Raw genomic sequence first — 27,267 nt, 5'->3', positions numbered from 1 at the left:
AAGAAATATGGAGTGCAGCACAAACTTGGAATTGGCTATCACCCCCAAACCAGTGGCCAAGTAGAGGTATCAAATCGAGAGATAAAGTCCATCCTAGAGAAAACAGTTGCAAGAACGAGAAAGGATTGGGCTGACAAAATTGATGATGCACTTTGGGCTTACCGAACAGCTTACAAAACTCCAATAGGTACAACCCCGTACAGACTTGTATACGGAAAAGCTTGTCACTTACCCGTCGAGCTAGAACATCGAGCATTTTGGGCCATCAAAAGCCTGAACTTTGACGCTAAGGCCGCGGGAGAGAAGAGGCTATTGCAGTTGAATGAGCTAGATGAGCTCCGCCTCGAAGCCTATGAGAGTTCAAAGCTTTATAAGGAGAAAACAAAAAGGTGGCACGACAAGGGCCTCATAAGAAGAGAATTCAAAGAAGGAGATCAAGTCCTTCTATTCAATTCAAGGTTGAAACTATTTCCAGGGAAACTCAGGTCAAGATGGTCGGGCCCTTTCACGGTCTACAAAGCATATCCTTATGGCACCATTGAATTATGGAACAACACCGGGGGCACCTTCAAAGTCAACGGACAAAGGGTGAAGCACTATCGAGCGGGAGATCCTATTGAAGAGAAGTCAGATATCACATTCTCTTCCCCGCCACAAACTCAATGAGGATGAATACGGTCAAGCTAATGACCTTCTAAACAAGCGCTTGCGGGAGGCAACCCGATTCTTTTTTCTATTTTCCTTAATATTTTATACTTTATCTTTCAGTTTATGTCTGTGTTATGCTGTTTTACAGAGAGTATCAAGCTAAGCACGAAGTGGGATGTCAAGAGAGCAGTCAAAGATCGAGTTATCGCGTTTTTGCTCTTCGCCCGGTCAGACCGGGCAAATTCCGCCCGATCGGGCGCGAGAAACAGAGAGCCAAAAAGAAGAGTATGAAGCTAAGCTTCTCTCCGCCCGATCAGACCGGGCAAAGCCCGCCCGATCGGGCGCGAGTAGCAGAATCTGAAAAAAAAAAAAAAAAAAAAAAAAAAAAAAAAAAAAAAAAAAAAAAAGGAATTGAAGTCCAGTCTTCTTCGCCCGGTCAGACCGGGCAAAGAGCGCCCGATCGGGCGCGATGGAATCCTGCGGGTTTATATTAGGATTTCAGCATCTTCTCTCATTCCCATTCCTCAAACTCTCATACCCTCTACTCTTTCTCTCTCTAAAAATCCCCAATTCTAAAACCCTAACTTCATCTCCCATCCAATTTCATCAAGATTCAACAATCAAATCCCTCAAATTCACCATACAAACCCAATTTTTTTTTTTTTTTTTTTTTTTTTTTTTTTTGCAAAATATTTCTGCAACTCCGTCCCTCCTCTTTGTTCAACCTCAAGAAAACCCCAGGCTATCTCACCACTCACATAATTTCGAGCTTTTGAAGATGTCTCAAAGGAAAAGAACGAGAAGCACACCCCAACAACAACCACAATTGGACTTGGAAAGTGTAACCGGGTGCCCACACGTGGTTTTCGTTCCGGAATTCCCAAACCAAAAGCAGCGGTTCATCGAGCTCTCGCGCCGAAAGGTAATCCCTACCCGATTCTTTGACCGTTCATTGCTTTCTAAGCTAGGAATAGATTCGGAATGTAAGAATTTGTTTGCAAAATTAGGAATGTCTCAACTATTCAATATGAACTATAGAACTTATGAAGATTTAACTCTTGAATTTTTGAGCTCATTTGATATTGAAAAGGGTAGGAATGGTTTGGTGAAGTATGTTGTGTATAGGTTGCTGAATAGGTCTCATAGAATGTCCTTAGAAGGCTTTGCTAGGAAGTTTGGACTTCCTTGTACCGGCTTAACTGTGCAACCTAGTAGCTTCATTTCTGGGGAACTTTGGTTTGCTATGACTGGTGAAAACATTGAATCTTTCCAGCACGCCCTTTCACACAAAATCCACCAACCAGTCCTTAGGCTGTGGACTAGATTCACTGGGTGGACTATTTTTGGTAGAATCGAACCTAATAATGTTAGGTCGGACGAGATTTCGATCTTAGGTAGCTATTTAAGGCGTGGGGATGAGGATGGAGACTTTAAAATGAATATTGCACACTTGTTTGCCCTTCACCTTAAAAAGCAAGGCACCACTTATACGACAATTAAATCGAATGGTGAACGCTCTAACATTCCTATCGTCCTAGGAGGCCTTGTCACTCACCTAGCACTTCGGGAAGGCTTTGATGAAGCCAGCCGATGCCCAGTGCCTGGCCCCATTACCTTAGATCAGCATTATCTCACTACTGCGGGTTGGTTATCCATAGATTTTAATAGATTTAGTTGGATCATAGGGAGAACCAACAGGCTTTCTGTGCCTTTACCTTCCCCTGACCTAACTAAGATTATGCCTCACCAGCCCTCCTACCTTCTCCAGTTCCCTAGTGATTCGTCTACCCCTGTACCAGCTGCCCCCACTAGGACCTATTTTAGGAGAGAGTCTGCTGGACCCTCTACCTCCTCCCTTGCTCCGCCTCCTCCTAGCGATCACGAGGCCATTATGGCCGGTATTAGGGAGCTTAGGGTAGGTCAGCTGGACCTTTCTACCCGAGTCCAGACCATAGAGACTAACCTTCGGGAGCTTAACGCAGGCCAGCAGGATTTTCGCTTGTCTATGTATCCTGTTTATGACTACTTCTGCAGGCAAGGGTATATCCCGAGGGATGGTCCCCATCCTTCTTGGTATCACTTTCCCGGTGCGGGAGATATGGCAGGTGGCAGTGGCACAGCTGGTGTCGAGGATGATGGTGTTGATGATGATGATGTTGATGATGATGATGTTGATGATGATGATGTTGGTGGTGATGATGATGGCCCCTCCGCTTCCTTTTGAGGAGCCGTCGAGATTGCTATGCTCTCCTTAAGCTGCAATGAGGCCATTGCCGCGTTTAGCTTGGGGGAGTTACTTCGTACATGTTGGTATTCTCTCTCCTTATCTCTCTTATCTTTCTTGTTTTATTTTAGTGTAGTTATTTTAGTTGTTTTCTTCTTAAAAAAAAAAAAAATACAAAAATACGATCCAATGAATAATAAATCATGCTTCCCTGTGCCCCATTCATGAAAATTGTTTTAATTCTTGGTATATGATGACGAGTATTGTGGATAGGTTAGCCATGATTTGATGTTTGATTGCTTGGATGTCTTACCATGAGTCAATTTTGCCCAACTACTTGTGAATATAGTGCTTGACTAGTTGATTTGGTTAGGAATGTGTGTTAGTTCCTGGTATGTCAATGACTCGTCTTTTTGGCTGGGATGTTCATAGAGAAGTTGGACGCGAACAAGTATGCGAGCGTCTTGAAGTTATTGATGCAACCGGCAGGCAGATTGCCAAACCATCGTTGGGCTATGCCCTTCAACGTCGCCGGGAAGCATCGACACCACGCGGCGTCATCCAACCCCTGTAAGTACATGAGGTTGGTGTAAGCCATTAGGTGGTCTTCCGGGTTGGTGGTACCGTCATAGGTACCAACCAACACATTCTTAACCTTGGGCGGCTGAGCCACCTCGGTTATCTCCCTAGAGAACGCCGACGGTTGTTCCCCAAGATTAAGCATCCAGAGTTGCTAGTCCATTGGCTGGACATTTTGTGCCGCCTAACCCCTAAAGAGGGTCGGCTGCATGTAGGGTTATCTATATGGCATGTATGGTTGTTGGGGCACATATGGAGCTGGTTGGATGATCTAAGGGTCGGTACGTGCAAACAAGTCGCGTGACTGACTCTCTCGGTTTGTCTCCAAATACTTAATCGAAGTATTCTGGAAACTGTCTGAGTAAGTCGACATTGAAGCCGAGTTAGACAATTGTTGACTTCTCTTCTACTGGATTAACATTCGGGCATCTGAGTAAGTCTTCTTTGATCCATCCTGCTGGACTTGCCGGATGGCCTTCCTTTTCCCTAATTCAGGGAAACGGAGCTTTGATAGATCAATCATGGGCCCATCCGCCCCCTTTGGTTTAGGGTGAGGAGTAGGCACACGATCCTTCACGTGCTTCTTCCCTAAGGGAGAAGGCTTCTTGACCGACTGACCCCTGTTGGTGCCAGTTGACTTGTTTATCAGGTCCTTGATCTCCCCTTGGAAATTCGTCATGAATTTCATGAGTTCGTCTCTAGTAACGGGGGCAGCACCCTCCGCCGCTTGGGGTTGGCAAGCCGGCTTGTCGGTTAGGTTGCTGGGACTATCTTTGTCGTTGCCCTGTTCCCTTGTTTCCTTGGAACGGGTGCGTCTTGTTCTGAGTGACCCGTCTGGGGCCACATAGGTGTCGACATTGAAGTCGTCACTACTATCTTGGTTTGTATAGACCTCTGCTTCGGCCAAAGGCTGGTTCTCATTAGCAGGTGGTACAGACTGTTGTGAAGCCATCTTAGATGTACTCTCCCCACAGACGGCGCCAAATGTTTTGGGGTTTTTTGAGTCCCTCGGGAGAGTTACAATTCCAAGAATGGCTGTCGACCGTCTGTACCTGCAAAACCACAAACTCCGGTTGGGTGGAGTTCCTCCTCCGACGATCAAGTTAGAACTTGCATGGATGTATGAAAGTGCAGAATGTAAAGGTTATTCTCCCAAATTCAGAGAGAAATCTGCAAGTAATATTGCTCGGGTTTTGTGTGTATATTTCTGAATATACAATAAATGAGGATTTTCCTCTATTTATAGTGTTTGGAGATCAGTTTCCCTTTCATGGGTTGGAGTGACACGTGTCACCAGAGGGTTGGTTCTTCCAGAACCTCTGTGAGGCTGACACGTGTCAGCATGCAATTGGGCCACTTGGATCGGGTATTTTTACCCTAAACATAATGTACACCCTTTTTACTATAAAAAGAAGATTACCCTTATCCAAATCTACATTCACCACTTATTTCTTATCTTCTACCTTCCTCCTTACCCGAAAAAACCAAGAAAAATCACCATTAATTCGGCTACCATATTCCAAAATAACCAAGAAGATCAACCTATCTTCACATTCGAGGAAGACATGAGGATGATAAGGGTGTACTTCATGTACGTTGTGGGGTTAGTGGTCCTTCTGATGGCCGCATTAATTTACTTACTAATTAACAAGTAAAGCCCGAAATTACTTCGATGGAGAAAGGCAAAAATGCATGTGGTGTTAGCTGTACTTCGATTTTTTGTAATATAATAGTTTAAAAGTACAAATTGTAACAAGCATTTCAGAAATTATGAATAGAAATTAATATTATTACTCGTGTTTCTTGCCTTAAATAGCTTAAATAACTGTCATTAAATTTATAAAAACGCTTATCATACAATTTTGTTATTCTCACATGTATTAAAATAAAAATTGCTTTTAATAGAAAAATAATAATAATAATAATAATGATGATGATGATGACAACAACAACAACAACAACAACAACAACAACAACAACAATAACAACAACAACAGTAATAACAATAGTAGGTTCAAAATTTGGTGTCTACATATATGTCAAATCCAACTTCCTATGATTGCCAAGCATATTCACCTATGCTCCACGTAGGCGCACTTCATGCAACGCCTACATTACTGCTTCATTATGTCCTTGTCCTTGTTCTTCTTGATCACAATTTTGTAATTCCTCATCATTATGTGGCATTTCTTCATGAATTATTTCTTCAGCCATTTTGATTGTTTTGATGGAGAGGGACTTTAACTATATTGAGTATGACAGTTAATTTTTTAGAGAGAAAGAAATAGAGAGAAGCGAACTTGGCTTAATGACGAAGGAAAATGAGTGAAGTGACTACACATATTTATAATCACTTTTGCGTCACTCTTTGACGGTTAAAATTCTCCGTAACTTCAATACATCGTGGTAAAACCACGTAACTGTAGACACCTAAAAATGTCTCCCCAAAACAAAACCCGATGATAAACAATCTTTCACCGTCATTATTGGTCGATTCGAGTATTTAACCTCGAGAGTGCTTAAAACCCATATTCGGTAAAACATATTCAATCCACAAATTAGTCCAAGCATTTAGTCAAACTCAGTCCAACCTCCATTTTAGCCCAAACCCTTTTTAATTCATTTCGTGATATTTATTAATTAATCCCGATTAATAAATAATAAAACCCTAAGCCTAAAATAATTCCAGAATAGCTGAAACGACGCCTAATTATCACGTGCTTAATGCTTAAGTAAAATATAAAAATGAATCTGGACGAAATTTTGGAAAACACAAACGCCGCGACACGGCAAAATCCACAGCGACACGGCTAGATTTTCCGTGCCACGGCAAAATCTGGCATGACATGACAATTTTCTAGGGTTTCTCCACGGCGCATTTCAATTCTAGGGTTTCTCCACGGCGCATTTCAATTCTGGGGTTTCGTGCTTCACCCTTCACATTTTTTCTATAAATATAAGGTTGGTTTCTCCAGTTTCAGGGCACTAAATCATTCTCTCTTTCTCTCTTATTCTCTAGCCTAAACACTAGCCTACCCCATTCTTCCACCATACATCCTCTAAGCACTCCCCAGAGTCCGTACTTTACCCGAGGTTCTAAACTTAAACCAAGGCGTGAAAGATAGAATTGTTTGAGGGTTTGACCCCAAATCAACTCTACTTTTATTTAATTAAATTTTCATTATTATTTATTATTTTCTTTGAAGTTATTAACAATTTATTCATGATGTAGTGATTTAAAGAAGCACGAAACGTGAGTAATTAATCACTTAATTACACTTATTTTTATTCTTATAGCTAGTATCATGATTAGGTCTACTATTATGATTTGATTTTACTAAAGTTATTATGGCTGCATTGCTTCTGATGTTAGTGATGGTTCTATTGTTATTGTATTGATCACCATATTGCATGTTAAAGGGAATATGTAATTGAATATAACGCCTAATAAGATAATTTGGACGACCGGTTTAGATTTCTTTTCAATCTTGTTGTTTAATCAAAGTGATAACTAATATTTTAGAATTATATGTTGCATTAACATTCAACCAATTTAGCCTAATATTAGTTTGGAGCAAATTGAATCTCTGTTTGTATGCCTTTGAGATCGCAAGAATCACTTTTCACAATAAGAATCGAGTAGAGGCCAATACAGGCGAATGTGACTCAATGACTCACTTCGTACCATCATCCCCAATCCTCTGACAGGCTAAAGTTGTATCACTCAATCAAAAGAATTACCTAAGTCCTCTAACTAAAGTAGATAGGGAAGTAGGGTCGAATCCACAGGGAAACAAGTCTTTCTATTCCTAAATAATTAATATAATCTAAACTATTAAGTAGCCGAATCGTTATTATGAGAAAGTTAAACTAAGGGAAAAATAGATAAACTAAAACAAGTTGAATAAGGAAGAAATCAATAAATCAAAGCCTAGGGTATAGTTCACCAATAAATAATATTCCAAGATAAAACACAATAATCAATCATTAATGCGTCAATTAATCAGATCTTAAAGGGCTTTCGCTACGCATTACAATCACAGAATTAATCTACCGGTATTAAATCGCATCTCTCGAATTTTGACTTAACCATTTATAAATTAACCTGTCTATTGAAACTAAGCCTAAACATCAATTCTCATCTCTTGGATCTCGAATCAATATTGCATAACTCATACAATTAAACCAGCGCTAATCTAATTGCATAGCATTAAATCAATCAATAGGAAATTAATCAAGCATTGACAATTAACAATAATAAATTACCCCTTTATATTATTTATGGAACCCCAAAACCTAGAAATAAAACTACTTGTGCATAATTAAAACTAAACTAATCAAAGTAACTGAATAAAGCATAATAAATTAAAGCAATTAAATTACTGAAAATAAAAGGGGAAGGAATTGTTACCAAAATAAATGGAAATAATGAATTGCATAATACCAAAAGTGTAGAGAGAGAAAACAAGAGTATTAACTAAAAGCCTAAAACTAAAAAAACTAAAACTAATGAAAGACGTCCCAAATCTCGCTTTACAAAAGCATACTTATACTTAGGCTAGAAAATCCTAATTAAAACAAAGTCATGCTAATCTCCACGGAAACACGCGTCCGGTCACAGGCAGAGGTTCGCCCGGCCGAGCCCGCCTTCGGGCGAAGAGCTACTTCTTTCCATCTGCCTCGCCCAGTCGGGCGCGCCTCAAGGCGAGGGCCTTCCCGGTCGGGCGAGCACTCGGGCATATGTGGACTTCTTCGATTGGGCTATTTTCTTGGCCCAATTCGCATTTCCTCTTTAGGTCTTTAAGACTTAGTCCATTGCCTCGGTCTCTTCTTCTTCGTCGAGCCCTTAATCACCGGTTTGATTGCTCTAACACGGCCTTGAGCTTCGGAATATGGTCATATGAATGTGATCCTACTCCAATGCTCGTAGTGGCTCAAATAAGTCCAGGAAAACGCTCCAAATCTGCAATATCCTATAAAACAATACCAATCTACGAAAACACTATAAAAACACATATTAGTAATAAGAGTGGCTCTAAAGAACCAAAAATACTCCTAAATATGACCAAAGGACGGGGGTAAAACACTATATAAAATGAACATATCAAACTCCCCCAAGCCAAACCTTTGCTTGTCCCTAAGCAAAGAGCTCATCAATGAACAAACAAAGCATACTTCACCCCAAAAATCAATTAAAACCAAGCATAACCAATTCAAGGCAAATCCAACAAATATGCATCAAAGTCAACCAATCAAATCCATCCAACTACTCATCCTCCCTGACAATTGTCAAGTAGAGCAAACCACAAGTGTATATGGAATTCAAGATAAGTGCTCACACACTTTTCACTCTTTATGTGGCAGATATATGATGTATCCGATCGCTCTCCATCCAACCCCTTTAATGTGAACAATGCCCTCCCAAACTCACAACACTCGTGTGTTTAAGAAAACAAGCACTCATCCTAGTAGTCGACTCGGAATATTTCAAATCATTCTTTGTATTGATAAACAACTACTTTCACATCCATACAACTCTATGCACAAAGGTCGGAAGGCCTTCAAAGCTTATAATGTAAGGCTAGGGTAAAAGGTAGGATAAATTTAGGAAAATGTGAGAGTAAAGGCATTCTTAAGGGAACCAAATCGTAGTAAATAAAACCAAGGTCAAAATTAAATAATGACCAATCATCTCCAACACAACTCAACTCAACCAAATATTCACCAAACAACCAATAATATCAACAATTCCCAACTCTTACAATCACGCTCATAAAAAAAAATTATAATTAAGAACTTGAGCGAATCAAACAAACTTTGGAACTCTTTAACACTTGATTTTCTGTTTTTTTTTCATTGAAACTCAAAAATTCTTGTTCTTTTGAACAACCTTCTCTTAAAATATTTGAACATTTAACAATTTTTTTCTTTTTTTTGCTCTCTTTTTTTTCAACATCATGCTTTATTTTTTCAAGAGAATTAATCTTTCAACAATCATCAAAATAAACCACAACCAAGAACAAACAATTTCTCAACACCACCCAAATTGTGCAAATAATAAGCACACTACAAACTCCCTCACCTCACTCACTAATAGCTCCCCCAAGCCAAGCTTGGGACTAGTAACCAATAGAGCAAAATCGGCTTGTAATGTGGCTAATAAACAATAAAAAGTCAAGGTAACAACGTGGGTAGCAAGAAGGGAACAAATGTATCTCTCAACAATTGCCACCTAAAATCATCTGAAGGCCACCTAAAAGAACAAATGCCTTCGTCCTCCTCAATGTGCATAATAATGAGCCATACAAACATTACTCAAAGTTGAAAACCAATACTCAACTTCATTGACATACCAGGAACTAACACACAATTCCTAACCAAATCAACTAGCTAAGCACCAAATCCACAAATAGTTGGACAAAATTGACTCATGTTAGGGCATCCAAGCAATCAAACATCAAATCATGGCTAACCTATCCACAATACTCATCATCATATACCAAGAACCATAACCATTTTCATGTATGGGGCACAGGGAAGCATGATTTATCATTCATTGGATCGTATTTTCGTACTTTTTTTTATATTTTTTAAAGCAATAAAAATCTACCCTAGAAAGCAATAAAATATATACTATGAAAGTAAAGAAAACTAAACCAAGCACACCAAAGAAAATAAAAAGAAAAGGAAAAGAAAGAGTACATGTATATACAAGAAATTCCCCCCAAACTAAATCAGACAATGTCCTCATTGGCTTAAAGAGAAGTTAATAACCCAAGTGACTACCCCTCGTCATCAAACTCGTAGCCACCACCATCCCAAGCATCACAATTCATCACTTTGGTACAATTCTAGACAAAAAGGAAACAAAGTGTTAGTAGGAAAAGAGGCAAAAACGAGTCAGGTTTACTATTTCGCTCATATAATTTTTAATACAAATGATAATGCAGTGATTCTGATTGCATTGGAAATTAGACTTGAAGAGCTTTACAACGATATGTCACACGCAAAATTTCGTTAAGAAACGCAAAAGATATGGTGTCTTGAAGTTGGCCAGTTTTGCTTCCCGCTCTCGCGCCCCCAGGCGGGCGAAATAAACTCTTTTTTCGATCGTTATTCTCGCGCTCGGTCAGGCGGATGTTCTCCCGGTAGGGCAATATGTAGGCCAAAATCCGCTTTTCTTCTGCGCCCGATCGGCGGGTGTCGCCCAGTAGGGCGATTTGTGGTCGCATACGGACTTCCTCTCGCGCCCGGTCAGGCGCCATCTCGCCCGGTCGGGCGCACTACAGCACTATGAGTCCGATTTTTTTCAATTTTCTCATTTTTCTCCACTTGTTCATCTTCAAACCCAAGCCCTATCAAATTTAGAGCTCTTTCTGTAGCATCCACTTTATCTTTCCATGTAGTAGCTTTTCCTGTGGAAGATATAACACAAAATACCGCTTCCAAGGAATCTCTAACGAGAGTTTGGGGCTTATTAGAAAAATTATTTACATCAACCACATCAATACTAAAGCACTTTTCCTCTAACATGGGGCATTTAGGGACATTATTTAGATTAAAATTAATAGACTTAAAAATTCTTGATTAAGACGGACTTTCATTAACTTATTGTAAGACGGGTTAAAGTTACCCTAAAAGTATTTTAAGTTACCTTTATATACTATGTACAAAAGTTTCTATATTCCTAACATAAATTTAACCTAAAAATACTTAATATATTAAATTATTCACATCACCCTTTATAGTATGTATCAATTAGAAATTACATATTATAATACAATCAAACTCATTACAAATACAAGTTACTTTTTAATAGGATTAAAGTTACCATAAAAATTGTTAAAGTTAGCTTTAAATTGATCGTCTTACAATAAAATTAACGTATGTCTGCCTTATAAAAGACTTATTGAAGAGTTAGGAGTACCTATAAACCTAGTGGATAAAAATAAAAAAAATAAATAAAAAATAAATAAAAATAAAAACCCTATTGGTAGGCATTTACTTAGTAAAACACAAATAATAGATTATCTCAAACTCATAACATAAACATTTACGATCAAATTTTTTTTCATATGCAAAATGTAAGCAATATACTTGGAATCCATATAGAATTCCATACAAAATTCCCACCTATGGGAAAAAAACTAGGTCAAACATGAGCAAGGGTTTCTGTGTATAATTCAACAACTAACATATACTTATAGTAAACATTTAACTTTGAAATTATTTATATATATATATATATATATATATAAAAAAAAAAAAAAAAAAAAAAAAAAAAAAAAAAAAAAAAACCTACAAATTTAAAATTCAAAGGGATACGTATGTTAAGTTTTTCCTACCAACTCACTTTGAATGTCATGGAGATATATTGTTGATACAAATAATGAAGCATTGAATGCTAAGTTAGATCGTTAAAAAACAATAATGGAAGTATTTAAGATAGACTTCAATAGGCATATTGAAGCATCACAAATCGGTGATGTTGTTACATCATTGTTCTTTAACAAAACTCCTAAGATGCTAATAACTTTTTTTTACTCTTTGCAGTTAATTTGATTTTCATTTTTCGAAAATTTGAGTTACTAAACATTCAAAAAAAAATTCAAAATCTTTCATCCCTATGTTATTAGGGCTTAGATCATCATCGCTGAAAATCTTAAGAAGCACTTCTTATCTTTATTTCCTATTATCAGCACACTTCAAATGCCATGTTGATAGACAATTGATACACCATAGTGAAGTATATTGACATTCTTATACACTATAAACAGTTGATCTTCATCTCTACTTCCTATTTCCTCTTCTTTTCCATCATCTTCCTCCCTTATTTCTTCTTACTCTTGGTTTCAACTTACTAACTTGGTACATTATGATCATCTAACAACAACAAAAACTAACAACCGAATATATCACTTTTACAAAACAAAACACTAATTATGCACGAAACAAACCAAAAAAATCCTAAAATGCACTACAAATCGTACACATTATACAAGCACAGGAATTTAGCGTCCATATTGAGGGACCAATACAATAATCAATTAATAGAACTAATCATCAATTATGCCATATTTAATTCCTACATCATGTTATATCAATACAATACAATACAATACAATACAATAATCAATTAAGCGCAAATAAAAACATGTCATGTTATCCATAAATTAAACATACAAAATTACAGTATCTCACACAAGCTTTCTATTGTAGAGTAAAGAATGCAATAGATCAAAACTATTATTGATTAAGCTTAAATAGTCATCCATTGAACTATATAACAATACAGAGTGAGGGGTAGCTCTAGTGGTTAGAGCTTCTCTCCTGATTTCTAGAGATCCTGAGATCGATTCTCATCATCCGTCCTTGTGGCTCTCTACACACCAAAAAAAATAAACATAACAATACAAACTATTTATTTGTCTACCCTCAACGAATCATAATAAAAATGATAAATGTACTTAGCTATATAGTTTATATCAAATCAACAACAAAAATAAGTTACAATTAATTATATCTATTTAAGCTTATAATTAAGGCAAACAAAAAAAAACGTTGTTGCACGCGATAGAACAACTAGTTGAATAATAAACATTTGAAACAATAAGTTTAGTCAAAAACTTTAAAAATACCTAGATTCAATCTAATTTTTGTTTTGTAGTAATTTTTCCGGCTGTAAAAGCTGCAGATAACTGAGATTTACTATTAATCATAATAAAAAAGTAAAAAATAAACAACATCAAGTGATCGAAATGCTAAAATATATCTTATAAGAAGATATATTCAAAAAGAATTTTAAAACCATGAGTAGACAAATGATTTCAACAAACACCTAGACTATATCCTCTATTAATAATGATATCTTCAAACCCAAATTAAGAAAATGAAATCTCAAAATATAAAATAATTGACACTCAAAATTTTAAATCCATAAATCGAAAAGTCATTTGATCAAATACATAAAACATATCATCTATTACGATTACAATATATTTAAACCCTAGGTCAGATAATGAAAATTCAAAATTTGTTAAACATAAGCAGAAATAACACAATATCTACAGCCACGTATTTAATTTCACTCCGGTTCAGCGGTGTGCATTTGACCTCTACGCATACCTTTGTTGTCTATGCTCCAACCATGATAGCGACTTTAAACATATTAAATAAACCTAAATCGAAAAACATAAGAAATGAGTAGATGTAAAATTATATTTAGATGTTGATGTTCCTAGTTGATCACTGTAATTTTCAGCTTCTTAGCCAGCGACCTATCAGCATTATTCGACCTCATTGTTTTTGAGTTTAAGATGATATTGAACTGAAAAATCTTTCATAAAATGGCGAAATGTAGTCGGAAATGTAGAGAACATGAGCAAAACCAAGATATCGATAAAATATGATAAAGTACGAGAAAGTGAAAATGGCGATTAAGAAGAGAAAATAAAGTGAAAATGGCGGAATCAGTGGAAGGAGTGAAGGGGAACGGGCTACAATTGACAATTACATAATGAATAAGTGGGCCGGACCACACAATTGACATGCTGCACGAATCATTGAGTAAGCCTCACCTAATTTTAATCCTATATAAACTAATATAACATCAATCCCACGCATATAAATGTACAAATTTATGAGTATTATCATCCCAAGTGCCAATAACTTTTACGAGCAAAAAAAATGATGAACAATGATCATATTTAAGGAATCAGTCAACCAATTTTATAAGAATACTGTGTTATAATCCTGCATTGGAAAATGTTCATTTTGCAAGAGAACAAGTTAACATATGCAACAAAACGACCAACACATTCAACGATCCATGAGATGAGAATGATTAGAACTGGGAAGGTAATGTTAAATTTAATTATTTATAACGATTTGTGCATCGTACGTGTTTGAACCCAGTCAATTGCTATTTGGAAGTATAACCTAGTTTACATATTGTGATATGAACTGATGTTGGCCTATTTAATAACACGTCAGCCGATTTCATGATTAACTAGCAATATCTTAGAAAAAATCAGCAATACAATAATTTAACGTAAAACTCTCTCAATGAAAAGCTGTAGTTTTTAAACCAATAGTACCCACTAAGAACTTTCAGCGATCATGAAACAGATCACTAACAAATTAAACACAAAGGACAGAGGACAGAAAACTGAATTTTACAATGGCGGTTATTTCATCTTATATTGTGAAGTTCATTTTTTTTTTTTTTCTTTTCCCCAATCATTTACATTCTGGGGTTTAATATTAACTGATTATTGCTCAAGAGGCATCCACTCCACTTCTAATTCTAGCTCTCCAGATTCAACGTTCTGGAGCTTCAATTGCATCTCCTGTTTAACTTTACCATCATCAATGTTTATAATGCTGTCTTCTACAAGGGCATTATCATGTGATTTCAACCATTTCCCAATCTGCATATTACCGAACATTCCTGGGTCTCCATAAGCCATCGCCGAGGTTATCAATGGCTGGATATCGATCTCGGCTTCACCCATGATGTCATCAGCTGAGAATGTGTCATGGTCAAACACTTTCTGCAGTGAAAAACAGAAACGAAAATACCAACCAAAGAATGCATCAGATACATAAATCAATATTTGGCACTTTGGCAGTTGCGGTACTGATGTGCTATTAACCCATCAGTCAACCATAGGCCATGTCAGCTGTAATATAATTATCATATGGTATCAAAAACATTGTATGTTATCACGAAATACCTTTCATATATTAGGGAATAGAATTTTAGAATAATCAATGCTTAGTTAATCATATTGAAAAAAAACAGAAAAAAAAAGAAAAAATCACATAGCATCCTTAATACTATCTTAAATCGTATTTCCCAATTTAAATGTTTAAAAAATTCATTCCAAATGAAATCTTTCCCTATATGATCAACATATTTCTATCAATTTTCATCTATTGATTAAGCTAATGTGCCAAAAAAATTTACTTTTTCCAATTTTCCGTACAACTTTATAACAATTTTCCACTAATTGAAATTCCCTATGCATGGATTCCAATTATTTATCATCATTTTTTTCTTCCCAATAATCACATTTATTACATAGTCCCCCTTTTTTCCTTTTTTTTTTTTTTCTTTTTTGTTGTTTTAAAAAGTGAGACTATTTAATGTAAAATTTCGAATATTTATTGTTTCAATCGTTTATTTCTCACTAAGATTCACTTATTCTGAATTTACTCCCAATTCCAAATAAGAAAAACAAATAGGATCAGGGGAAAATTGGTTTATCTAAGAGAAAAGAAATAAATTAAAATCCACATGCAAAAATTTCAGGTATCCAGAATTGAAATTGGTGGTTCCAAAAACAAAAATAAACCCAATTGTTCTATAATAAAGTTATGAACCAATCGGATATTCTATTACCCAAAAAATATTCATGCATGCATTCCAAAAACAAAGGCTGTTGAATGTATTTGTTCAGTTTAAAAAAGAGCATTATTGAAACCTTAAACCTATAAAAAATTTCATATATAAAGGTACAAATGAGAAAAATTTTATGTGCATATATTTTGTACTACATATTTTTTTAACTACATGTGCAAATAAAAAAAATAAATAAATAAATAAAAGGTTCAAATTCAATATTCATTCATTTTTCTAGAAACATGGAAAATGATACTAGATAGAGTATCAAATTATATTTAGTAAAAAATATTTACACATACAGTTACAAATAAGAAATTTTGTCAAAAACCACCTTTAAAATCCTTGTTTTTGTGAAAATCCACCTTTTAAAAAACATGTAAAAAACCACCCAATTAAAATTTTTGTTGTAATTCACCACCTCCTGCGGAAAATGAGCGTTGACTGCTAACAATTCAGTAGTGTCATTTTTTCTGTTTGTGGCGGCAAACGACAACAAAAATTTAAAAATGGAGTTTTTGAAGTTTTTTTTTATTTTTTTTTTAACGTGGTTTACCACAAATTTCCTTAAAAATATATAACATTTATCCTCCTCGCTATATAAACCTTCTCATAAATTTTAACAATTATATATATAATCGTGTAGCCTGAAGTTCCAAGTTCGATTCCAAGATTCTATGATTCGGTTTAACCGGTTCCAAATCTCAAATTGGAACTTATCCCTACTAATTCCAATTCAAATTTCTATAATATGACCTCGTACTTAGTTTTTTGACCCCTAAACACACTTAAGCTAAGCTATGAAGCTATCAACAACTTTTATTCATTTTATTTTGAATAATAAGATCAAATAAGGGCCAATAAGAATTTTAAGCTAATAAGGTGCAGTTGGTCTCACTTCTAAACCTGAGAATAATTAGCTCAGTTCAATTTTTTTCAGGAAACTACTGTGTATACAAAATTGAAGGAAGTACATTAAATCCATAATAATCAAATTCTCTGAAAAAAAATTATTACCAACATCAAGAACCATATGAAAAGCCAGTTTCTCACACAATTGTGTCACTAAATAGATGAAAGCAACCAGCAGGGAAAGCACATTGCACAAATAGCAAAGTTAATAAGAGCACCTGATGGAATCATGAGAAAAGAAAGGGCAAAATTACCAATTTTACAGATCCGTATCGTTGAGGTACAGAAAGCATAAGTTCCTCGTTCCAAATTGGATTCAGATTGCTCTTTACAACAGATGTTTGTACAGTCTGGAATAGTAAATTAAGAATTTGAACATTGGGAAAAAAAGAAAGTTTATACATTGCGGGTTTATATAAATCTGTGCTATCCGAAAAAACCAAGTATTACACACACCAAAAATATCAGCCTAGAGGGCATCAACCGTTAGGGTATGCCGCCATAGCGGGGAGGGGGGAAGGGGGTGATGCAGAATGCATACAGAATCATGCGTCAACCCCACAAATTCAAATGAAAAGGTTCCTCTTCATAGATCGTCAAGTAAGAGAAAAGTCAATTACAGGGATACCCAGAACGTGGAACGTGGCCACACTCCAGGTCATTTGTCCTGCAGTACTTTTCCGTACCAGTTCACAGAGGTTCACGAATTGGATACTCAAAGGTGGCGATCCATATCATGGGTTTGACTTTGAGATTTTCTCTTAAGGATTAGAGTGATACTTAATATAGTTTTTGTTTTTTGTTACAATTTCAAGTTAAATCTTGAATATGTATTCGTTAATGACAGATGGTGATGGTAACCTACGGTAGAAGAACATTAATAGTGTTACATTTAGTAAAATATGTTTATTATTTATTGCGATTATTTGATTATTTAAATTGAACGGAAACAACCCCCACATATCCTTCCTCTCATTTATTGGAAAGTAGACCCTTCTTTTTCTTGTATACTTTAAGAACTACTTCTATAGCGCTTTTTTTTCTTTTATTTAATTTTTTTTAGAAAATTTTCCTTAATTTATTAACTCCCTCCGCATTTTATTACTTGCTCCATTTTCCTTTTGCGGTCGTATTTTATTACTTGCTCTATTTCCTTTTTTGATAACTTTTAACAATATTTTACTATTTTCCTTCTTACTAGTGGTCTCCTCATCATTTTTTAATATTTTTAATATTCTCTCTCTTCCTCCCCACTTATACTCACTTCTGCTTTTTCAGATTTTTTTTTATTCAACCAACCCAACTGTAATCATAAAATAATATTTACTACTATTCATCCAAAACTCCTTGTCCGAAGAAATGGAGCAAGTTATAAAATACAGAGGGTTTATTAATATGGTTTGCAGTTGTTTATATAAGTAGGAGTCTTCCATTGTTCAAGCCTGAAGTCTAGCACGGATAACAATCATAAAAAATAAGGAAATTTTAACAACGACGAACCAACTTTTGCCCCGTTCTCCCAAAACGAACCAACCTTTAAATCTGCCCAAAATAAACCTAAGTTTTTAATTTTTCTCTCATATTAAACCAAGCAGGCAACTTGACCTATTATACCAGGTAGCAATCCACGTGTCATGTTCTCATTGGTTAATTTATTTTTAAAAAAAAAAATCTATGATTTAAATAAATTATTTATCTATATTTTTAAAAATTCTGATAATTTTTTTTTTTAAAAAAAACACCCTTCCATTCCCCACCATTGTCAGCCCTCCCTCCCCACCAACCACCAACCACCCTTCCCGTTCCCCCGGCTCCGGCGACCCCCTCCCTTTCCGCCACCCTCCATGACACCACTTAACGCCCCTTAAAAATAACCCCCCACGCTCCTTATACTATCCATCACCCTCAAAAACCACCACATCCACCACGAAAACCAACAAAAAAAATCTTAACCACCTCCATAAAGACCTCTAACCACCCTCGTAAACAACCCACAAACACCCAAACAAGACTAGATCTAACAACAATTACTCACAAAAACAACCAAAAACTAGATCTAACACCACTTACTCAAAAATAAAAGAGAAAGAGAGAGAGAGGAGTGACGGTGGTAGCAAAATGGCGGTCGGTTGGGAGGGGCGACAATGGTAGTTGGTGAAGAGGGCGGTGGAAAAAGTAGTGGTGGTAGGGTGAAGGGTAGATAAGTAGATTGAAGGGTGGTGGTTGTTGAAGTGATTCCCTTTCTTAAATTTAAAACAAACAACTACCCGCCGAGTGAAGTGGTGGTGGTTGTTGAGAGCCGGTTGCCGGTAGGGGGAGGGAGTGAGCAGTTGGGTGGGGGAGGAGGGGTTGGGGGAGGTTTGATTTTTTTTTTTTTTATTTAATATAATTTATTTTGTTAATTTAAAAAAAAAATTAAAGGAAAATAAATAAAATGACCGGTTGTTCAGGTCATAAGTCAATTGGGTTTAGTATGAGAGAAAAAATACAAAACTTGTGTTTATTTTGGGCAGATTTAAAGGTTGGTTCGTTTTGGGAAACTTGTGTTTATTTTGGGCAGATTTAAAGGTTGGTTCGTTTTGGGAGAACTGAGCAAAGGTTGGTTTATTGTTGTTAAATTTTCCTAAAAATAATCCAACTTCCCGGGTACTTTAGAAGTTTTCCACGTTTTTGTTCCATGCTACATTGTCCAAATCAGAATTTTAACTCCAAAATCTTTCAGCTTTAACAAGGGGCAAAAGAGTCCAAAATTGATTTATTTATGTAGACGACCGTAGCACGAAATACAAGACATTTTATAACTTGAAATGGGAACAGGAACTTGGAAGTTGGAACACAACCTCTAAAATACCTAAGACATTGGTTTAATCTATACGATTGTAATTTGTGCTAGGTTTGAACCAGGAGAAAAGAAAGTACTCCTGGTATCCATATATCAGTATATCTACCTAACATATAGTTGTAAACCACTGCAATAAATAAGTACAGAGTACTTACTAAGCAAATTGAGGAAAAAGAAGGGTCCACCATCTAAAAACAAAGAGTAAGGATACATGTGGTAGCTGCCCACATTTAATTTAAATAAACAAACATATTTTAGTAGTATTCACCATCCCCCATTAATGATCAACATCTTAAACATATAATCTGAAAATGTAACCAGAAACAAGTATCATTGTAGTCATCTAAAATCTAAAAGATGATAATCCTAAAGTCTGAGCCACGATATAATTTGCCACCATTAACGATCTGGTCCACAAACCTCTGTTAAATGGTATGTGAAAGTACAAATTTCCAAGATTGGATCGAGGAACGTGGCCACGTACCACGTTTAGGGTATCATTGATGTAAAAAAAATGAAGAGGAATAAAATTAATATCATATTTTACATATTTACCTCTGCTTGCTTTAATGAACGCATTAACTTGTTCCTAGAGTAGTTAAATGGGTGTAAGAACAGTAAGATAAAAGCAAGACAGATGCAATAAAAAAAAAATTAAAAATAAAAAGAAAGAAAATAAAAGTGGCTGGGTGTATGAAATAAGTAGATAAAGTTGGAGAGAGTGGAGTGCAAAGGTTTAATTGTAGTAAGGGGTAATATAATGTAAGTGAAAGTAGTTTTAGCAAATAAAAAACCTCAAAATGGAATGCGGGTACATTTTATAGTATTAAGGGAAAAAAAAAGAAAAAGAAAAAGAAAAACTGTCTGTGAAAACCTCAAAATGGAATGTGAGCACATTTAATATTTAAGAAAAAGAAAAACTCAGTGCGTGTGTGTGTGTCTGTGTGCAGGCACACAAAGGTGGGGGGTGTTACAACATGTCAATGGAAACATAGATAACCATATAGTAATATAGTCATTCGCATGAACACGAAAATGCTGAAAGGAATAACCAAACAGGCTGTAACTGACACTGCAATATCCAATGAGATACCTTGAAATAATTACCAAAATGTTAAGTTTGTAACTCACCTGCTGCCCAAGATTAAGGACAACATAAGGATCACTAGATAACATGTCTCTGACGGCCAAATTTGTCCCTTTTACTACTTTAACCTTCAATACTCCAATAAATTCTACCATCCCTTCCTGTTCAACAAGTTCATGTATCAAGAGTGTGCACTAGTCAGACATCCTTTCAGTATAGACATAACCAACGTAATGACAAAAGTTTTTTAATCATATCAAAAATCAATTTGACAAATAATACTAAAAAACTTGGAATGAAATTAATCAGAAAAGTAATAGCCCTATGTTTTTTTTTTTTTTTTCAGAATTCAACAAGAGCATTCAAGCACAATAGCTAAACCTAGGTTGGTCCACTAACTATCCTCGTTACATACATCTTAATAGGTATTAAAAGTTGAAAATTTTATAAAAATACAGTAAGACAGGAAAACTGCAATGATGCAAGGAGCTTTGCTGTGTCAGGAGGGCACTTAGTAGCTTAACAAAAATAGTTTACCATACTAGCCCCTCAAAACATGGGGAATACTAATTTATAGCTTTGGTTTCTGATTTGGGACATTATACATAAATTTTTTTCCCTTCACATTACAGTTCAAGCTCATCAGCAAGAAGAATAAGAATAGAAGAAACTAAAAGGACAAACTTACAGAGCTTTCTGATATTTTTGATGATTGTGAACTTCGGAAACTATTCATTAGCTTCTTGGAAAAGCTTGGCTGAAGCGATGTCTTCGCAGAAGACATTGAAAGAATTCGCAAGCTAGGTTTCAAGAATTCCTGAAGCTCATACTTAGATCTACATTGACAATTGACAAAGTTTATATATTAATAAATACAAAGTGCTCTGTTTCCACCAAAGCCAATGCTATGCCTAATTATATAAAGAAATCATCAAACCTCAACAGCCACTTTACAGTACATAGCTAAACATAAAGTGTTAGTGTCATACTGTCATGTTAAATGTATTGAATTACTCCAAATATTGTGACTTGAGCACAAAGGATAATATGTAGAGCGAGACATAATAAAGCATTAGAGATAGGCAATTTAGAGGGGAGACATTCGTATAAATACCGCATATTAGATCTGATAACAGCTATTTGAAAGAAAATTCAGGCGACAAACCTGATGAATCTCATACGATCATCATGACTTGCATCTGGTCCAGGCTTTGAGGATCCATCTGGAATAAAAGCCTCATATATTGCATTAGCTGCAGAATTTCCGCCAACCTCAACCATCGCATCAATGTCTTCATCAGACCACTCATCTAATGTCACAGATAAAACCTGAAATAAAAACAAATAAAAAACTGTTGCACCCTGAAAACCGCCATTAATATGGGAGGAAGTAATAGAAAAACATTTACAATTGAGAAGATTAAAAAAAAAAAAAAAAAAAGGATTGGATTTTGTTTAATTTTTATTTTCAAACAATGGGGTATCATAAATTACAATAATTAATCAAGTCAAATGATCATAAATTATACAACTATGGCAGCACTATAGAAAAAAAAATTCAAAATCATAATTGTAAAGCGACAACCATAGTTTTGGGCTACCTCGAATCTGTGAGTGGGGTAGAGTCAAATCGGTAGAATCGAATCGCAGGATTATACGCTTTTAGATAATAAAAAAATTGGGTTTCAAAATGATACTAAATGACTAAAACATAATTTTCAAGCAATGAGAATGAAAATAAATATTTAGTGTTGCTAACATAATACTGACAATACAAACTTAATACAATTTTATAAATATTCACACATCCATAATTCAAATAAAGTCAAAAATATTGATACACATTCTAACCTATTCACTAGAGTACGAGACAATTAATGTTAAATAATGAACAAAGTAATGTTTTTAACACCTTAATTGTTTCTCCTAATACAAAATTTAATGATAATGGTGAGTTTCAAATTAGTATAGTCCAAAAAGATAACTAATGAATGACAACTACAACAAGCTTATGTTATAAAAAGTAGTTTTAAAATTCCCAATGATGAGCTCATAAGGCCCAAGATTTATGATTTAGTCAACGAAATGCAAATGGTTGAATAACATTTTAAAAGAGCTTTAAATTGATATTTCAAAAGCTTAATGCCAATTTATATAGAAAAATATATAAGCAATTAACTAAGATTGGGCTCAAATATGCCACCCTTGCACTCTTTAAGGCCACATCAAAAAGTATATAAATGATATGGGTGCAAGACTAATCGGACTAGAAATAGATTTCAAGAGCATTCCAACGATATACTATAAGACCAATTTCAATTTCGCAATCAAAATTTATGGACAAAGATAATTAGAATATTTTGCCCAAAGTAAAATCAGTAGAATCAGAGTAAAATCAAAGCATTGGTCCGATCTTACCAATTCAAACCAATTCTAACGATCTTACCAAAAATTCTACTAGAAGACGATATTGACTATGATTCAAATAAATTGGGTGTATAGTACCGAATTGCAATTTTAATAACAATGGCGTTTATCGTTACTCGATCTATCACGAACACATCATTTCCATTACCACGACATCGTGACCCCGAAACCGTATTCTTATTTCATGATGTTAATGAACAATTACACAACAATTTTAAACCCTACTCCACAGATTAAATAAAATATTACTAAATTGGAAATCAAGGGACCTAAAATCTTCATTTCTAGCTTAGATATTCAAATAAATGCATCGAGTGAGAAGGCATTCAAAATTAATGGAGTATGTAGGAATAGTATTTGCTAAAATACACTATTTAAGAGCTAACTAATTCATACGAACCTGTTTTCTTTTATTTGCAACACAGTCTTTGGGAACGCTTTTTTAAGAGTTCAACGAACAAATTTATCAAAAAAATTTAACATCAAGAAGAGAGAATGGTTAACTACTACATGTATAAATTATTGTGATTAATTTGTCCGTTTGCATTACCTAATCTTTTCCTCAAAGTGTGTGCTATGGAGGTGTGTTGCAATTAAAAGAAATCAGGCAAAGTATAAAATAAATCTACTAACTGCTAAAATTGGGAAAATTACAAACATACTAAGATGATCAATATAATTTACTTGTGCAAGTACCTTTGATATATGAGTTCCAAGGCTTCTATGCACACCACAACATTTTAAGCATATAAAAACTCCGATATTTGCAGATCTGAAAAAAAAAAAAAAAAAAAAAAAAAAAGGAGAAGAGTTAATTCTCTGATAATATCAGCAAGCTGAAAAGAATAGAAAATATTCACTAATATGATACTATAGGTGTAGAAACGCAGAAGTCTTCTATTTGGTATTGCAACAAGTTAATATACGTGGACATGCTGTCAAAAAGAACTAGAATGTGTTTAATATTATAAAAACTAAATCAAACATATATATATTTCTCAGTAATAGTCATGCATATGGTACATCCCAATTACCATCCCCAAGGTTCTAGTCAAAAAGGGCAGCACAGCTGATGGATAAATTCTAGTCAATATGGATACATAAGAATATAATTACTTGCACCCAAAAAATTACCAGGCCCATAAGAACCATATGTCTAGTAATCTCTTTGAGGAATACACACACTACTGGATGAATTCCTTTGTACAGAAATTCCAACAGCAGTAGAAAGGATAAAGGGACAAAACTCGGGAGCTAATTCACTGGTCTATGGACAAACAGTAGGGGGCTATACTACTAGTATTAGTGGATGCTTCTTGGAAAATAGGGTAAGAATGACAAAATAATGGAAAGCAGCTATCTTAAGCCTAAGGGAGATTAAGTATTTGCAAAGGGCCCAACACAAGCAGAAATATAGCAGTTTACAGAAGGATCACAAAGAGAATCTATGTACTTAAAGCCCATAACCTTGCAGTTGCTGTAAACTGTTCACTTGCATACCGTTCTAGCCTTACCATTCACTATTTTACATACACGCGCACTTGCATACCATTCACTAAGTTACATATATGTACAACCACACGCACACGCCCACACACACACACTGGGTACAACTTATTAATATAGCCTTTATAGATACATCGAGTTTATTTCATATACAACAAGCATGCACTGTACACACATTACATAATAATATATTTGCTTCCTTATACTTAATCTTGCGTCTTGATCTGAATGCAAACAAACCTGTAAATTGCAACTTCACTCCAAAGTCCAAACAATTATATATAACTGAGGTCTGAGGATGAACATATTAGAAGCAGGGGATAATGGGATACACATTTAAGAGAAAGAATGGGATGGAGAAATATGGGCCATGACCAAGTTCCATGATAGCAGAAACAAGTTGATAGGGAAGAAAGTGAGGAGAGAGATGGAGAGATATATGTTAAGCTATTTTGGTTCAATCACAAGATAGTAACTACGGACAATGATGTACATGGATTGTATAGAAATTACCAGAATTGCCATTAATGAAATGGATCGAGTGTCTTCTGTTAAAAGTATTAAATCGTCGGGCTGAAATTTCTTCTCAAAGAACAGGTGCTTCTCAAAAAAGCATTAAATAGCCAACAAGAATAAAATTGAAACTAAAATGAGCATTGAAAGAAAAAAATTCTACAAAGGGAGTGTAGATAATTAACAATAATAATTTGTTAGAATCATAACAGAACAACTTACGCCCATTTAGGATCTGGCGCACTGCAATCAGCACAACAGCGGTTATCCTTTTGAAGCAGTAGATCCTTAAGCCTTCTTTTACCTGAAAATGGAATGAGGTAAGACTTCAAACATGCTTTGCCAACCCTCTTGCAATATAGAAAAAAAAAAAAAAAAACACCATGTATAATCCAATTTCCCAATAGCTCCTGAAATTACAACAACAACAAAATGACCTAGTATAATTTGCATTCTTGATAGAAATGTAGGATTCTCCAAGAGGTCTAAACATAAAGTGTTGACCGTAATTAATCTAGACTAGTAGAGAGGTTACAATCTCTTGCGTTCATTAATCATAAACCTTGGAGTTGGTGTTAAAAACCTAGGCAAGAAACCCCAACTAGTGGAGATAAGATGTTTGGGGATTTCATAACGAGAAGTTTTTTGCAATAATATGTAAGTACCTGAGGTGGGTCTACCAAGCTCTAAGCGGTTATTCATTGCTTTATTTATAGACTCCACTCATCCAAAATAAACTATCTTCCTGATGAGAACCTAAAAGAAAATCCAATAAAGACAAGAGTGAGAAAACATTTTAAATTAACCACAAAGCAATTGATGTTAAGTCTTCACACCAATCATCTAAATACAATTATAGTGTTATTACAAATTGTTAACATGTTTCTCAGATAAGACTAGTGCTATAGTATCATGCTTTTCTCACAATGGCAATAATAACAATTGCAGAGGGTATTAAGTAGTTCTTCCTCCATCCCCTCACTACAAGAAAACGGCTTATCAACGATGGCCAAGAATAGTCGGTATTTTGTCAAAAACGTCCAACACCCACCTTTGACCCATTCACACACCACCACGGAAAACCCACACACACCCACTGCCCCACCACAACCCACCATCACCCACCTTTGACCCACCCACACAAACCAAAATCAACCGTTCAAAATTGAAAACTAATTATCCCCCTTTTTCTTTCTTTCTTCCTCCAATAAATAATTTACAAAAACACACAAAAACTTCAATCCAACCCCCACCCCCCCCCCAAAAAAAAAAAAAAAAAAAAAAAAAAAAAAAAAAAAAAAAAAAAAAAATCTCTTTCATTTACTCTTCTTCTATAAATCATAAAATCAAAATTCAAAAAATTTCATCTAATCAGATACCCAATTCAATATCCAATCCAATTTACCCAAGTTTACGATTATATATTCATAAATCATAATCCAATCTCACCATTTTATTTTATTTCATTTCATCAACCCAAATTCCAAAAAAAAATAAAAAAAAATTCAACCCCACATGCAAATCCATTTTTTCTAACAATTTGAAACACCCAATTTACTCCGCCACAACAAGGCGGTGTTCTCATTGTTCAAACAACGGTCACAACTCTCGAACATGCCCAACTCGCGGCGGCACCACCACTAACTCTACCGCCGGCACCGGTATTCTCAATTCGCAATTATACAAAAATCTTAAGAAATATAAACTGAATTTACAATTATATAAACAAATTAATTATAATCAGAAAAAAAAAAAAAAAAAAAATTAGATCGATATTCCAACCTTGACTTTTTATTGTACGGTTTGCTTGCGGCGACGTGGGCTTCCGCGGTGGCTAAATGGTGGCTCGGCGGTGGCGTGGAGCGTGATGCGTGGTGGATGGATTGTGCCTCAGTGCGATGCGCGTTGGCGTGGTGCGTGGTGCGTGGTGGTGATTTGAGGAGAGAGAGGGGGTAGAAGAGGAAGGAGACCGGAAGAGAGGAGAGACAAAGAAAAGGGAGAGGGGCAGCTTTTTGATGACTAGTAGTCCTATCGCGCGCATTGCGCCGATAGTCCAGCGTTCTCCTTGTTGATGTAAATATTAGTTTAATTAGATGTAATTATTGTAAATTGTTTAGGATAGATAA

The 27,267-nt window shown here is 35.4% G+C and overlaps 1 protein-coding gene across 1 annotated transcript; it reads right to left on the bottom strand.

The window, feature by feature from the left end:
- Positions 1 to 14,447: 14,447 nt before the first annotated feature.
- Positions 14,448 to 27,211, bottom strand: LOC110733858 (ADP-ribosylation factor GTPase-activating protein AGD12-like). The gene is made up of 9 exons (XM_021913937.1): positions 26,924 to 27,211; positions 25,807 to 25,897; positions 25,364 to 25,445; positions 23,819 to 23,894; positions 21,861 to 22,024; positions 21,384 to 21,531; positions 20,740 to 20,856; positions 17,021 to 17,116; positions 14,448 to 15,003 (listed from the first exon to the last, which is right to left on the bottom strand). Exons 2-9 carry the CDS (start codon positions 25,841 to 25,843, stop codon positions 14,722 to 14,724), a joined length of 1,002 nt encoding a protein of 333 aa, XP_021769629.1. The 5' UTR covers positions 25,844 to 25,897; positions 26,924 to 27,211; the 3' UTR covers positions 14,448 to 14,721.
- Between the last annotated feature and the right edge of the window lie 56 nt (positions 27,212 to 27,267).

Source organism: Chenopodium quinoa, unplaced genomic scaffold (genome assembly GCF_001683475.1).
Source record: "Chenopodium quinoa cultivar QQ74 unplaced genomic scaffold, ASM168347v1, whole genome shotgun sequence".
Classification (NCBI taxonomy): domain Eukaryota; kingdom Viridiplantae; phylum Streptophyta; class Magnoliopsida; order Caryophyllales; family Amaranthaceae; genus Chenopodium; species Chenopodium quinoa.
The sequence above is the reverse complement of the archived record's forward strand: the minus strand, read 5'-3'. Positions and strand labels throughout refer to the sequence as shown.

What these genes read in the sequence shown, in the direction of transcription:
- LOC110733858 (XM_021913937.1), bottom strand. Translation starts at nt 25,843, where the DNA reads ATGAATAACCGCTTAGAGCTTGGTAGACCCACCTCAG. An exon ending in CAAAAATATCAGAAAGCTCT is followed by an intron (nt 20,857 to 21,383) that starts GTAAGTTTGTCC and finishes CTTGTTGAACAG; the next exon opens with GAAGGGATGGTAGAATTTAT. An exon ending in TCCTTAATCTTGGGCAGCAG is followed by an intron (nt 17,117 to 20,739) that starts GTGAGTTACAAA and finishes TTACTATTCCAG; the next exon opens with ACTGTACAAACATCTGTTGT.